The sequence below is a fragment of the Lepisosteus platostomus genome, chromosome 7, assembly GCF_059453375.1.
Source record: "Lepisosteus platostomus isolate fLepPlt1 chromosome 7, fLepPlt1.hap1, whole genome shotgun sequence".
Classification (NCBI taxonomy): domain Eukaryota; kingdom Metazoa; phylum Chordata; class Actinopteri; order Semionotiformes; family Lepisosteidae; genus Lepisosteus; species Lepisosteus platostomus.
In genome coordinates, this window is record NC_142617.1 from 61437177 (window position 1) to 61453865 (window position 16689).

General features: G+C 37.6%; 1 protein-coding gene across 1 annotated transcript in view; it reads left to right on the forward strand.

Annotated features, from left to right (window-relative positions):
* Positions 1-9147: 9147 nt before the first annotated feature.
* LOC148659404 (nuclear receptor ROR-alpha A) overlaps positions 9148-16689 on the forward strand; it is a 265625-nt gene continuing 258083 nt past the window's right edge. Inside the window, exon 1 of the mRNA XM_088641592.1 lies at positions 9148-9467. Within this exon, the coding sequence (XP_088497718.1) occupies positions 9314-9467 (154 nt within the window). The 5' untranslated portion in view covers positions 9148-9313. The remainder of the gene's footprint in view (positions 9468-16689) is intronic.

Consider the following 16689-nt stretch of genomic DNA (forward strand, 5'->3'; position numbering starts at 1 on the left):
AGAATTCTTGATCAAAACTAAAATAAACAAACCATACTTAGGTGCTCCATGAGCACCATGCAATCATTTCAACCAAAGGGACTGAGAATCGCAGTGTATTACTGAGGTTCCAACCTGTTTCTCACTACTGCTGATCCACAGTTTCAAGTACAGTACATGTTCTCCAGTGGTTCATGCTAAGGTATAAAAGTACTGGTAGAAGAAGGTAAATGTCCTTCTGCCACTTCCCAGCAGCTGTTTTCTTGGACTTAAGACAGTCAGTTTATTTGATTAAGAAGTATCTTGATAAAACAGAGGTGATAGATAATTCTCAAGAGCTTAAATCTGCCCTTAATGTATTTCTTGATCAATATCAAATCAGTCTTGCTAGTAAGCCTGCTGAAACCCACTGTGAAGTGACTCAAAGGAATTAAGTTTCTTTCTTCAAATTGTGAAAACTGCCTATATAGCACAGTCCTCATCTACAAAAACGTTCCGATATTCATATATCTTTCCTGACCACCCCAATTCCTGAATCTCAGTCACATCAGATATATGTTTGTGTGATTCATGCAATCAAAGAATGTGAGTTTAGTCACACTGCTGAAAAACCTTGTACAGAGTCAGACAGTGAGAAAATAAACTGCATTCTGTCACTTTTGGAAAGGTGCTGTAAGATTTGTCACAAGACAAAACTACAAATTTAGTTTTGTTCCTGAATTAATTTACCTGAAATACTACACTGAAAATGATCTGTTACAGCTAAAATGGATGAAAATGACTCCAAGTGAAATCATATTTCTTTTTTGCTGTAACAAATAATATGTAAAAACATTCCTATTAAGAAAACATTTGATAATAGCTTCCAGTATTTCAGAAAATGGTATTCCAGTACAAACATAATTGCAATAATACATAAAGTACATGCAGTCATGTGATTGCTTTTATTACTTGAACATACCCCGGCTTGCATACATGGTGTCTTAGTCTTTTACATTTGAGGTCAAAACTTTTTTGCCTTTTTAATCTCTGGAAACCTGAGAATAAAATAAAGAGATAATCAGAGTATCTAGATAGAATTTCTGAGCTTGATTTAATTGAAGACACGTATCCAAAAATGAAAAGGCCAGAAAAGGTGTAAAATTTTGGGAGTTGTGGATGAAACATAACATTCTGAAAGGCTTCTGCATATTTTGGGGATCAGAGCTTGCCTTCCTAAAAGAGCTTGTGGCAGAAAATGAAATTGGCTTTCATGAAGAACAAAGAAAAACATCCCATTAATCCTTTATTCATGCAAGTTAAGGTAAAAGAAAACCTTCTGATAGTTTTTTCTTTGGGATCTCTTAAAAATAAGGAGGTGATATAGTTGCCAATCGATTTTTTTTAAATGAATAGTTTTGCTCCAGGGGCGCTATACAATGGCTGACCCTGTATTCTGACCCCAAGCTTCTCTCCCTGTCTGTGTGTCTGTGTCCCATGGAGAGCAAGCTGGGGTTTGTGAAAAGATGAATTCCTAATGCAAGAAATTGTACTGTATATGGCCAATAAAGTGATCTTAACTCATGCAGCTATTCCCTCGGGGATGCTCAGCCAATTGAACCTGCAACACCTGGATGAAATAGCTCAACTTGTGCTTGGGCATACGTCTTTACCAGCTGGGCCACTCAGAGAGGCCCATCAGTCTACTGCAAAACCATCCCAAAGTAATAGTACAGAACATGTCTTTTATGTTTCTTTACAGATTGGGACAAAATTCAAAGAATTATAAAACATACTTAATCTTATATAAACACGATTAATTGGACTACTAGAACTTTATATTAAAAAATTAGAGCATTACAATAATTCTAAATGTAAGTTTCATTTCAAGGTGTAAATTAAAAAAGGTCTTTCTGCACCAACCATTTAAAATGGTGGTTTTTCTTTTGTTGGAGTGTATACTGTACTGTAGCTCACAAGCAATGACTGAAAAACTGGAGAATGGCTGGAGAACTCAGGAGCTATAATAATGAGTTCCAGAAAATTGATTTTGTTTTTGTTGGCTATTAATGAAAACCTGTTAAGTTAATGTAACACGTTCCTCAATGTTAAATATAATTTGAAAAAGAAAAGGCATGAAACAGGAGGCAGAACCATTGTATGAGACTGAGACAAATTGTTCTATTAGGTTTTATGGTCCAGCGTATAAAATAACCATTATCAATATGTGTGAAATTGAATATAAAAGTAAGAGGTTAATATGTGATGAACTCAGGGTTTGTAAGTCTTCAGTTTGCACCAATGTCAATACCTTCATGTTAAACAGGCAGGAGAAGTACCATTTTTGACTGAAACACTGTCCTGTAAAGGTTTTGGGGGGCTTTATTGGTATAATCTCAGATGTATAAAAAATATGACTTTTGAATATATAATTTATTTGGATTTAAGTCTCTCAAATAACCTAGCCTCAGTTTAAGAAAGACTTCCATTAAAGCATCCTTCCTTATCTAGGACCCTTAGCAATTGTTTTAAAATGAGTTCTGCACAACACAAACACCCTAAACACAGTGATATTACAGGTATTGCAACAAGGCAAGGACATCTCAAACAATGGCAATAATGTATTTGCTTCTAGCAATTCAAGATTTTCCAGTTATGACATCAAAGGACTGGTATCTGATATTACACTGGAGAGTTTCCCTCTTTCTCTGTTACCACCTAAAATGGGTTATTGTCTTATTAGTAGACTTAGTTTATGGCAATATTTTGTCTTTTAGCATGTTTACATAACCCATTGCCTTTTCAAAAGACTGCCAGGGAGACTGTTTATTTAATGAATTTACCTTAAATAATAGGTTTGTGGAGCAGCAAAGGTTAACATTAAGATGAACACTTTGTTACTTAAAAATAAAATTATGCATACATTGACAGAAGTAAAATACCAGAATCAGATTCCAAAGATACTCTTACTTATCATAACTGGAGAGTAGTGACTGAGTATATACAGATTAACTGATCATCCATGCTTGTGAGAAGCAATATGTTACAATTACAGTGACAAAAAGAAAGAAATGTAGCTAAACCTTCCTAATAAAGTCTTTTATTAGTAAACAACACAGTAAATGGGTCACTGGATAATTTCAAAGTGTAATTAAAGATAAATGAATAGGAGCTTCCTCGTTTAAGAATTAAACTAGTGGTCTTCATCTGTAGAGTAATGTTTATAGGATTATACAGTATGCTACTTAGTTTTACTGCAGACAAGACAAGCAGGGCAAAGAAAATACATAATGATTTGCTGTTAGCAGAAAGGAGCACTGTGCAAAGTAGGCAACTAAATGAAAATGAAGTTAATTGCCAGTTAAGCTATTCATTTTGTAATCATTCACTATCAGACTGAGGAAAGAATGTTTTCTTCACCCAAACATCCTTTTCCCTCTTTTGGCAATTGGAAGCCAAGCGCCAAGGGGACAATATTTTTGTTTAGAAAATTGAATGTTTTAATATGAATAAAAAAAACAGGTTATATTTAAAACTATTTAAAGGAGTCGGGTCCAACATTTTTAGTGCTTATTTTTGTAGCACTACCAAATCAATAAAATACTGTAATATTTTATTTGGACCAAATAATAGTTCGCTTTGTAATTTCACCCTGTCTGGGAAATAATCCTTATCTTCCATTAAAAAAAATGGGGAAAATGCGTGGTTCCAGAGCCCCTGACCTCTTATTGTCTTTCTTCTCTTCCTACATCTGTGCTTGGTCTTCCCGAAGAGTCCTCAATCACATCTTTTTTCAGCACACAGCCTACTGTATATCACATACTGGTTTATCGAGGCGCAGTAGTGAATTGCTCTCAAGTTAACTTTTTTATTCACAACTGTAATTATCAAGCTGAGAGCCACTGCATGCAAAGGAGGTTAAATATCTGCAAAACCTGCGAAGAAGCTATACAAAGCGACATTTCCTGATTGCAGTAAAGTATTCATCCTCCTAAGTCTGCGCTGATAGAAGCACCTTTGGCAGCAATTACTGCTGTCAGTATTGGGGGATATGTGTCTACAAGCTTTGCACAGTGGGATTGTGTAATTTTGTCCATTCTTCTTGGCAAAGTTGCTCCAGTTCTGACAAATTAGTCGGGGATAGTTGATGGACTGCCGTTGTCAAGCCTCTCCATAAATTTTCTATTGGATTAAAGTCAGACATTTGACTGGGCCACTCAAGGACATTCACTCTTTTCTTGTCAGACACACTACAGTGTGGCTCTGGCCTTGTGCTTCAGGTCATTGTCCTCCTGAAATGTATATTTTTGACCCAGTTTTAAATTATTGGGTGACCCAAGCAGGTGCTCCTCTAGGACTCACGAGCACCATTCATTATTCCCTCAGTCCTGACAAGCTTCCCAGTCCTTGTTGATGAGACACATCCTCATAACATGATGCGGCCACCACACTGTTTTACAGCTGAGGAAGTGCTGACAGGGTGATGTGCTGTTTTAGGCTTGCACTTTGCATTTAGATCAGAAAGCATTCTGCCACCTGCCTGCAGTACAGTATATCTGAGATTTAAGATTTTCATTAAAGTCTTCTTTCTCGCCACTCACCCATACATTGAGTATGGATGAGGATATGGCCAATGTTTGAACAGTGGCTCCCATCTTAAAACTTTGCAGATCTTTCAAAATTACTGTTGGCGTCACAGTTGGATCTCTATCTGGTTTCCTACTTGTTTTACTGTTCATTTTGGAAGGTCAGTCCAATCCTGGAAGTGTCTGAGTCTAACGATGTACATTCAGCTTCTTAATGATTGACTTCACAGTGGTCAAAGGGATAAGTAACCCTCTAGATATATGCCCATCTATCATTTCATCTCAAACTTGCTTCCAAACCCTCTTGGTCTACATGGTAGATTTATTGTATCACTAAGTGAACTGTAGCTTCAAATTCAAAATCTATGAAGTTGGAACCTATTAAGGCAGATCTGTCTAAAGTTCAGTTAAATCAATCTGATACCACAATGTCACACAACTTAACATTAATGTTGTCCCCTTCCAAACTCTTTCACACATGAACTGATTACAGTTGCTGTAACACAGGGCTTGACTACTTACAAAATTGAGAAACTTCTTCTTTTCTTTTACAAATCCAATGTCAGCATTTTTTAGCTTTATATGTTTGGGACAGATTATGCAGACTAAATATAAAGTGCTATTCAAATGTGTCATGATTACAAGCTCAGTTAGCAACAAAATGTGAAAACTTTGTAGGGGGGTGAATACTTTTTAAGACAATGTAAATACCTCACTTTATTTCACACGTCTATTTTTTTTATGTGCAAATGTGGAACCAGGGATGTCAGGTGTGGTTTCTTTTCTGTTTCTAGAGATGATGCATTCCTTCTTTCCTTCAATAGTGTGATCCTGTCACTCTGCCTTGTCACTTTCCACTGTTGTCTAAAAAGACAAAGAAACGCCAGGAATATTCTTGCATTTATAGGTCCAATGCTATAATGCAGTCGACCACTGTTGTTAAGAAATCTAGACCTTCGATGTTTTGTTTTGTTTTCTTCATTTCACTGTCACTTTTTATTAGTAATCCCTTCAATGTGGAAACAAATTCTGACTGGAATAACAACAATTGTCATCTTGCAAGATAGTGTTCAGCAGTTTTTTTTTCCTGAAAGAGGGGATATGAAAGAAATGTTATTCTGCATGTCAAACTTGATTCCTTATTGTGAAAATTAGGTAGCTGTGCAACATGGAATGAAAGTAAAGCTCTTGAAGTCTTGCAGTGGTTTGAAGTTTGATCTTGTATTTTATTTTGCTGTGGGCCATCACCAGTGCAAACACAGACTTGAAATCTTAAAGAAGACAGCAAAAAACAGCTGACTGAAGACAAACTTAGTTGATTTTAAATTCACAAGTCAAAAAGCCTAGAGACGAGCTTTAACAATTCACTCTTCCAAGAGTTCTTGAATATAGGTATATGTTATTTTCCAAAACTAGACTAAATAAATCTAAATTTCTCTTGCTAATGACAGGCTTTAATCCAAAATGTATTTTATTTGCTTGTAACAACTGATGATTGAACACATTGTAGAACTTCTGTATATAATTATTTAGTATTGCATACAATATGCATTTGTAGGATTTGTTTCTGGAAATGTACTGGAGGTAACAAGACAGAATCCTTCACATTTTATCACTGTCCAAAACCTTATACTATTGCTCCAATGATTGGAAAAACCAGAAGAACACCATGTTAGAAAACAACAGAAGCCCATTGGCACATCAAAGTCATTCAGTTGCAAATAGCTACAGTAGTTAATCTGAAAATCCCATTCAGCCTTTTCTGAAACACACTATGGCAATATATATATACTAAATAATAATAATAATAAATATAATAATATACTAAATGGGCTAGATGTGTCCAAAGGCCTGTTCTTCTTTGTGACCTTTCAATTCTAAACACACTTACCATTTTTTCCAAATATCATTTTATTTGCTTCTGCTTATTGCCTAGAAGAGGAAAGTGATATCAACATGATCACCTACGTCATTTTCATACGTGGCTTGATTAGTGGTTTTCCATCTTTCAACACTAGTAAAGCACACATTTTCTAATATCACCACTTCATTATTAAACCGCGTGTAAATTCAGGAGCAAAATTCTAATCACAAATTATCTACTGCGATATACAGTAATCCAACTCTAGATTCTTGCAAAATGTGTATGAAGGCACGTGGAAATACCAGTAGTTTGTTTCTTATCGATTGCACTTGGAAATTGAGATACAGTCAAAAAAAAACATAATTCTGTATTACAGAGCGCTAATGACAATCATAAACAATCGACGTGGCGAGTAAATGAGGTTTTACCCAGTCCGTAATCAAAGCAGGTTTGTGTGAAGACCGCATCAAGGTACTGTAGCACCATAAGACAGCAAACTCATCCGAAGTACGTATAATTTCCTAGTTTCTTTCCTAGTTAAATGAGTTTTAATAAGTATCAATAGAAATATGTGTAAGTGAAAATATGAGTGTAATCGGGCACATGAAGTCATTTATTATTTCTGACAGTTTGCTGGAGCCGAATCTTTGCCAGGAGAGCAGCTTGCATTCTGCCATAGCTACAGGCACAGGGTCATTGGAATGTGATGCTAATCAGGGCATTAACGCATTTCAGGTGTGTCTCAAAAATATTAAGTGAAACATTCACACAGCTATATGCATGCGAATTGTTTTGTCCTTTGGATGGAATTTACGCTCTTTAAAATAAAAAAGCAAGCCCGGTGTACCGCTTTTCTGTCGCATTCATTTCTATAGATGCTGTTGCCTGTGCAGTATAAAGGTGTTACTCCATAAATGAGAAAAGAACACGAACTATAATAATAACACCTCAAGGTACTTTACGATAACAGCATGACACAATAATGATAATAATTTTCCTTTTACATTAAGACGCCACAGTTTTCTGTAAAAATACCATGCCCAAGTTGCTGGCTATGCCCAATGCTTTTTGACACATCGTATATTTAGCTACACATGCATGCCTAGATCCACGTGCGGCCTCGGGGGGCGGAGACTTGGTTTAGTACGTCACCGGAGGGTCAAAGTGATCACATGCAACAGGCATGGTGTTTGTAATTAAAGGGAATGGAGTCATCAAGGCTGGCTGACATTATGTCTTAGGCGCAGAAAGTGTTCACACAACTGACGATAGTAACCTTAAAGGCGATCACCACCTAAACAACCCTTTCATAAGAGTTGTGTTTTGCAAAGTTTGTAACCCCGGACTTTCAGTTTAAAGGACTGGCCCCGGCGTTTTGATCAGCTGCCAGAGTCAATCAGATTTCAGACCAACATAATCCAGTGACAAAAAGTTCAACGTATCAGGTTTTTTAAGCACGAACCTGATTCCTTTTGTTTAAGGAAGAACATTTAAGAAAAAGTATTGAGTTATCCGACAAAATATATAAAAAATTAGAATCAGGCAGCTTCCAGTATGTCCGTGTTTGTTTCCTGCACAAGAAAATGAATTTTATTAATAACCTCTTTAAAAATACTGAAAGCGTTTGAATTAAATAAAAGATGATATTCTGCAAAAGCAAACAATGACTTGTGATAAAGAAAAACAAAAAGAAGTTGTTGTTTTTTATACATCACATACTCTTGCCTGCGACGTTACAGAAATACCCACTTAACCACATTTTGTTTAAATAATATTGGATCGTACTGTATTTCCTGTGCGCTCTTCGGTGGACATAACCTAAACAGCTGTCTCTCGAGATTTTGAATTATCCGTCACCTTGTGTGCACATTTCCACAGTTTACAGTTTAAATCTAGAGTGAAATATCTTGTCTTCAGAAGAGTTAGAAAATAGGAAGTACTCTAATTAACCCAGCGGACCTAGTAAAAGTTATGCGTTTTGTGCGTGTTTTCTACACTGTTCTTACTAGGCACTTTATCTTACATAGCCTACGGAGTTTTGTAATTATTTAGGCCTAATAAATTGTAAATAATTCTTGTGTTTTGCAACAAGAAAGAAGGCATCGGTGCGCTGTAAGTTTTAAGATGATGTACAGTATGGGCATTCATTTAGAAAGAGTGCTTAATTGAATTTGAGCTCCATTCATTGCGTTAAATACTGTATGTTATCTTTCTGATTAGCATGGTTTACAAAATATACAGGTCGGTTGAACATCTAAGTACTGCAGCAGTTCTTTTTTTTTTCTCCAGGACTGTTAATTGTTATCTTTAACGTTTGTGCATTCAATGAATTCAAATTCTGCCGTTGGTTTGAAGACACTGTTAATTACAATAAAATATCACAGCGACCAGAAATAAAAAAACAAAGAAAACTCCTACTGCAGGTAACAAAAACAAGGGCAAATATTATTCTGTGAAGTTTGCTCCATCACGTAATAATACATTCTTTTTGTTGTTATTATTTCTGTTCGTCTTTTCATTCCGTGGAAATATATTCCTGGAACGTCATTTATAACTTGGGAGCGGTTTTTTTTTTTTTTGGAAGCCTTGATTTATGCATTTCTGTAATACAGTACCTCTGGGCAGAGCAAGGCACATGCTAAAAAGCCTTCCCCATCTATTCTCTCTGCTATTGACAGATTTTCCCTGGCCAGCTCCGTGGGTAATTTCACAGACAGTGCTCTTTCTCTCTAGCGCTGCCAGTGGACAGTCGCACACACACACCCACCTCTACCGAGACCCGCACATTCACATTTCATAGTTCTACTGTAAAATAGATAGAGGGAGTCTCAGAGCTCGCCATTCATAGACCATCCACGGCGAAATCACCATAATTAAAAATAATAATCCTAAAAAAATATTAAACATGGAGTCCGCTCCAGATCCAGCCAGCGACCCGGGCAACAGCTCCTCGGAGCCGGCTACCCCGGTAAGGGACACCCCGGTAAACCTGGAGACTCTCCGAAAAGCTGACCATCAAGCCCCTGTTCGGAGGCAGAGCTGCTCCAGTACCAACAGAGGTAAGCTGCTAATGTTTATAGACATCTGTGTAATATTAGAGGCACTGGAAAAAAAATATTAGAGGCAACTTTGAAAAGGCAGACTGCTCCCGGTGTGTGTATGTGTATGTGTGTGTGTGTGTGTTTTTAAGGGATCACGAAACCTTTTTTTTAAACGATTATTGTGTATATGTGAGGTGTCGCTGAAAACACCCGTGAAGCCGTTTTTCAGCAAATAAAAGTTTTTACAGCTGTAAATCTGTTTTTAATTCTGCAACTTAGCAAGTGCTACTGTATCAGCGCGTTCGGCAGCCCTCTGACGGCACCAGCCATAACTGGTGTTGAAGTAAGGAGAGCCGAGCGTGTGCAGAAGACACAAAACAGACATTTTTTCCCCAAGAATTACGGAAAATTAAATAAATTAGCCCGTGACCGGGAGGAAGCACAGGACACTGTAAAGTGATAGTCTCTCTACTGGATATTGTTATTTGGGAGGGCCGCCGACATTTGTCAAAAATATGAAATCCAAGGTAGTCTGTGCGAACTTTGGAAAAGTATGACAGGTGTTTCACGTCTCTTGAAAGTAACTTCTGTGTGAATTGATGTTTAAAGGCAGGCGATTTTGTTTTAACTGCGCTGTTCAATTACTAAGCAGGCGCATATTTCAAGAACCACAAAATATTTGTTACACCGGCGGAAATTTTGTCAAAGTGCTCACACGTTGCATTTGCAAGACAGGATCCGGGGAGTACGCAGATGACAGCAGCTTAACAGCGGGCAGATGGCTTTTATTACAATAATTTCCTCGGGTGTAGGAGTCTGATTTTTTTTATTAATGTCTGTTTCTTGCATTTTGAGCAGAAATATGGCTGGCTGTTTTACAGTACAGACAGTACGTACTGTAGCCACACCCACCAGACAGCCTCCATTCACGTAATGCAAGTGAAGTTGGGGGAAAAAAATGGATTATATACTAAAGAAACTTGTTACAATAAAGTAGCGAGCGATGCCAGTGTTCACCCGATCCGCTGTGCATTTAAAATTTCATTCTGTGCATTAACACGGGGCGGTCGTCTTCCATCGCATTTCCTCCAGCGAAACGTACAGTATATTTAGAGTCTGATACGTTGAATGTGGAATGTAAGCTGGTTATGTAACAGGTTTAGCCATAAACAGGGGAGAGAGAGAGCAGGGAAAATCACTGCAATTCTTGTACGCTTTGCATAGACGGCCGCTGAAAGTCATATCCTCAGATACAAACATAAATGTAACTTTCTGCAATGTGCGAATCCGGTTGCATTTTAGGGGATAGAAGCGTGCAAGACTTGTGTTGATCCGTTGCTATAGAAAGAAAACATTGTTTCACTTGGTAACTTGGTAGTTTGGAGAAATCCCTGGGTTATGTAATACCGGGCAAAGGCAGGTACAAAGGCATTTCGCTGTTTGAAAATTTTAAGGTTGATCTCACGGCGTTTGTATTGAATTCTGGCTCTGACACTCCTGACCCGGTGACCCATATTTTCACCCTTTCTGTATAGGATTAAAGCGCAATGAAAAAAAAAGGCTAGGGATATGAACGCCTTCACATTGTTATGTAACTCGTTATTTAGTGGGAAAAACAGCAGTAGGAGAGACCGGGGCAGACGGTTAACTTTTGCCGAGGTTATGAGTTTGGTAAAACATTGACGCATCCATTCAAACGTGGCCTTCCTCCTTACAACAAAGCAGGATAAAATATCCTCTTTTATTGTTTTTTAAATTTCTGTATTGAAAGTGCTCTTTATTAGAATGAGCTCGTTCCCAATCTTTGGTCAATCCAGAATTGTTTGTATTTTGATTAAAATATCTCAAAAGTTCAAGAAAAAACAACAACAAAAACATCTGTAAGTGAATACCAACAAAAAGCATGATTTTTTTAGGTATTTTTAATTTTCAACAGTTTTAATATCAAAATTGTACTAGTTCTGTCATTTGAAGGTGGGTTATATAGTATTTACAGGGATGCCGGGAGAGGGGTGTATTTAAAAGAACTGCATATTCTTTCCCGAAAAGTAAAGGGCATTTTTGATGTTTTTGGTGGCATCAAGATTAATGAAAAATATCCATTACTGAGTTTCGAGCATGTGGTGCACCAAGTCAAGTAGAAAAAATGCTACCTCAAATATTTCTCTGTAAAAATTTCCTACCATGGGAGAAATTAAATGTGCAAAGTTAAACTTACCTTAAAGCTGTACAAAAACAACAAACGTGACTTAAACTAAAGAATAAGAATCGACTTTGGAATGCAAATGAAGAACCATTAAATTTTAAATTACCACTAACTAAAATGTATAGTGAATATTGCAGTAAAAAGGTCAAAATTTGTTTTTGTACTTTTGACTAATTACATACATTATTCATTTTTGTTTCTATATTTCTGTAACTCACAATCCTAAGAAACAGTATTTTTTGCTTTCAGAGACTTGCGAAGTCGCACTTGCTTTCCAAAAGTGGTGTTAAGTAATGTTTTATTGTTTGTTTACAAATGCATACAAGGAGTACAAATGATGTGGCAAAATGCATTTATTATCCATTTAAAAATAATAAATGTAGTGATAGTCTGGAATGTAGATTTTTCCTAAAGGTATACCAGTATAAAAAAGCAATTACATATTTTATACTGTTGTTATTTCCATGAAAAGTTACTTATTAAACATTTTTTCTGATGTTTTTCTGCTTAATTGTGGTTGTAAATTCATGGAATGAATGTTGGCTTTATGTTTTTTTTTCTTCTTAACCCTAAGGTAATATATAATGTACAATTGGTAATATGATAGTTGGTCTACGTACTGTATGACCGTTTAATTTTTTTCGGTGTGTTTATGTCCACACAAGATAAGTGGTTTTGAGGTGTGCTAAAAACATGTCTCTTTACCAGATTCTGACAGAAACAACATGCAAGAACTCATAACTGTTATTACTGTCAGCTAGTAATTACTTAAGAGGTCCTTTAAGAACAATGTGTTTATTTTCTTCAACACATTATTCAACAGACTGAACAGATTTCTTTTTTTCTTCACATAATGGATTTCTTGACCTGTACTCTTTTTCAAGGCTACCTCTCCAGTTCTTCTCTGTGGCCTTCAAAACCATTATGAAAGTCAGCCTAGGGTAATGCAGAAGTTATGAAGGATATTGTTTTAAAAAAAGATTGAGATGTAAGCTATTAAAGTCATTGGCAAACAGTGGTAAAAGTTGAAAAGGCTACATATTTTAAAATTTTTTGATATTGTAAAGGTTTGCTTTATGACCAAATTTATAAAATTGGTCGCTTCTTATACTGTATGTTAGGGGGTAAAATACTTCGGTAACAGATTCTGAATTGATCACAGTTTCAATTGTGAAAAATACTCTTAACGTTTCTTCCCTTGTGCTAAAATTATTTTGTTTTTCAATGCGTGAGAAATTACTGGACTAGGTTTGCAAGGTGACATTGTTATACTTTTGAATAAGAAAACAATCTGTTTGCTGTTTGCTATGTGGTCATATTGATCTTTTTTAGAAATACAGTGACTCTGCTTAGGTAATAATATAAACAAAAAATAAAGGTTTATGATAAGCAGTGGTGTACATCACAAAGCAAAGGGAAAACACCTGAAAAATCTTTTAAAAGCAAAGCAATGAATGTAGCCAATATTTTCAACATTATAGAACACAACACATTAAATGTGTTTAATGGCAAATACTAAATGATATTGGCTTTTTACTGGGGAAAAACGTCCTTTTTGTGTCATGAAATTCTGTTTAGGTATTTGTGAAAAAATACCTTCTGGAGCAGTTGCTTTGTAATCACATCCAACCATTTTGTTGAAGGAGTTAATTCAGGGGGTAGAAGGCGAGTTGTGCACTGTGACTTGGTGGTCTTGAAACATTAAAGTCGTAATGTTATTTAAAAATAAAGGGCTTACTTCAGCAAAATAAACTGCACAAGGGGAGCAAGGCTGGGAGAAGGCCCGGCTGTGGAAGTCATTAACAAGGAGAAGAAAGGATATTATTTTCATATTGCAGTATCTCTTCGTTCATGAGAAGTAAGTTCTGAAACAATCAATATTAATGCTTGGGTTATGTAAGTAGATGCCCTCTGCGGGGACTGTGAAGAAGCCTTGCAATTACTAGCAAAGCAGTGGAGTTCCAGACTTGATGAGGGCCCTGGTGCCTCATTTATGCTAATTTTCATACCTGCATAACATCTTTCCAGTACAGCTTAGTACAGCAAGCCTTCACTGCTGAGGAGTCTAACTGTCCACAGCTCTGTTAGTATTTGCACATTCACAGCTATAATTTGATGGCATTTTTTAAAACAAAGCTCAAAGTCGTGTCCCCTGGGCACAGCACTGGGTGCTTTTCTTGTTCATCTTGTTATTTGTGTGTTCGGAGATAGACTTGTAGTAACTTGTAGTAACTTATACCGTATACCTCCTGACTTCACATAAGTACTCTAGTGCACTGCAATGCAGGAAGATTGAAGTACCGTGACAGTTGGCCAGTATGATGTTGAAGCGCAGTCATAATAACTATTTGTGAGGCATACATTGTGCTTTCATAGACAACAGATTTTTAAATTTAATATGACACAGTAGTGTAATTTCATAGGCTTTGCCAGCAGGGGGTTAACCCACAGTAGTGAAGCAGTGACAGCTATCCAGTTCTATTAAACCATTAACTGGGTGAGATGTTAACACACACCTGTCTGTCTGCCTGCCTGCTACCTAGCAACTGATCATTCATTGTAGTGAATGCATGGGTTTGCATGTGTGCCAGAATCATGCTGAAGTCTGGATTTCCTATTGTGCATTTTAACCTTCATGCCATATTTTTCCATATGAAGCAGCAAAACTGTTTTTTCAACACAGCAAAATTTGTAACTTATTATTGTTGGCAGGGTTTCGCTGTTCCTAAAAATCACAGTGCAGCCTGCCGTTATTGAGCACTTAAGTGGACTTTTACCACCACCAACTCTATTTATGAGGAGCTCTGTGGGTTTCAGACGCATACATGTTTACACTACAGTGACAGAAGATGGATGGGGCATGGGGGAGCTGAGGCCTCTAAACAAGGTTTTGCACAAAGCCTCAAAAAGCCCAGAGCTGGCACAGTGCACATGCAAGTCTTTTCAGCGGCAATGTAGTTATACTGTGACATTCTCAAATACCAGGGATTATGTTCTCTGCAGTAACTGGAGAGGGCAGGCTGCAGTTACCTGTAAGACTGCAACAGCAGATCTTCGAAAAGCGCCACATTAGAAATAGCGTCAATCTTGGGACGTGCAGGCCTTCTTTGATTTGATAACTGCTTCCTTTTGTCATTTTTCTTCACCCTTTTCAGTTTTTACGCCTTATGGTAGTTAAATTGTGCTGTTGTCTTGATGTTCTGCTGAATTGGTTTTTATCGTTAAGGAAGGTAAAAAGGAAACAAAACATATATTCTTGAGCAACAAATGGAGTAGTTAAACAGAAGTTCAGGAGGAGTTCAAGTTGTAATCTCACACTTCCGCTGTCTTATGCTTTAATATTGTCCTGATTGAGCACCTCTGTTCTCGTATTTGGTGTTTTGGTCTTGTCAAACACAGATGTCTCAGACTCTCCCACACTCCTCACTTGACTCCCACCTCTTCTCCTCCTCCTGCTCGCCTTTTTTGATACGGCCAAACTTGACAATCCGATGACCGTCGCAAGTCGATTTCTCTTCCCACCTTGAACAAGCAGCCCTTCGGGCTCAACCTCTCCGCGACTTCCTGCATCTGCCATGATGTCGGCTTTTTTTTCCCCCAGTCTGCTGATGTCGTCACCCCTCACTGGAACTCCAGAGCAACCAGGGCCGTTTCCTCTCCCGCTCCCTCTCCCCTCTCTTTTCCTCATTTTCTGCTGCCTCTTCCCCTTTCTTTCCATGTACCCGCCTTGTATACTGCCCCATCCTGTCTTCGCTGTTTCATCCATTTCCCCTCCCATAGGAGTGCCTCCAATCGCTGACGCTCACTCCACCCTGATTGTGTGAGTGTGTGGCGCCAGTCTGCACTGAGCTCCTCGTTCTCAACCTTTGCTGGCCCTGGTGTTTGTGCCAGTCGTGATACGATTGTACTTCCCCAACCCTCTTACCCCCCTCCCCCCTCTGCTGGTGTCCAAGTGATGTGGTGTTGGTCTCAGATTCTTCTTCTGCCCCGCAAACATTCACAGCTGTATCCTCCTATACGTCTGCATCAGTGACGATGACCTCAGGCTACTCTTTCCAGGTCAACCTTGGATCTTCCACAGTTCATCACAGAATTCTTATCTCTACAGATCTAGAGTTTGTTTGTCCACTGCCACCTGTGCACTGAATTTCCTTCTGTCACCTGCATAATATGTGGGTCCCATTCACTCCATAACATGGTGCATGTTCTTAGATTAATGTCCATGTGAATCCTTGCATATCTTAACTGACCCAATCAAAAAAAAACAGCAACACCTGTCACTGGAGAACTCTGCATCTGTGTTTTGGGGTTCCATTAATCTTTTTTGGGGGTTTTGTCTGCCTTGACCTTACTGCCATTGGCTGTCATTTCTGTAGCCAGGTGACAAAATGCCCAACATTAAAATATCAAGCATGCCCTTCTATTATCTTTGTTGTTTCATTGAGTTAATTAGAATTTGACCAGACTACTGAAATGTACTGTATGTTTCCAAGTCTTTTCCTGTTTTTGTGTTCAATTCTCCTGCTCTTGCTCTCTTGTGAAGTAGTTGTGGGTCAGGAAAAAGTTGTGTTGCTCTTGAGTAAAATGTTTTATCAGATTAAATTTGCTCACATGCCCACGGCTTTTAATTTCTGTTAAAAGGTTAGAGTATTTGTTACATTATTATAAAGTCTATTGAAATATTGCAAAAATCCTTATGCGTATTGTAGAAATACGTGTTAAAAATACACCAATAGAATTTATTATACTAAATACTAAATTTTGACACTGATGTTCTGAAAGACTGATTCTCCAAGACTATCTCAGTAGCTTAATTAGTTAGATTTACATCCCTTTCACTAGAAGTCCTTGGTTATTTTGTGCAGTAAGATACGGTTTTTAGGATAATCAGATCATCTTATAAAAATCTTAGTAAATTATATGCGCTTTACATTAAAATTAAGAATTTTGCACGGGGGCAGCACAGTGGTGCAGTGGTTAGACCTGGGGCCCAGGGTTCCATTACAAATCTGCGGTACTGTTTGTGCGGAGTTT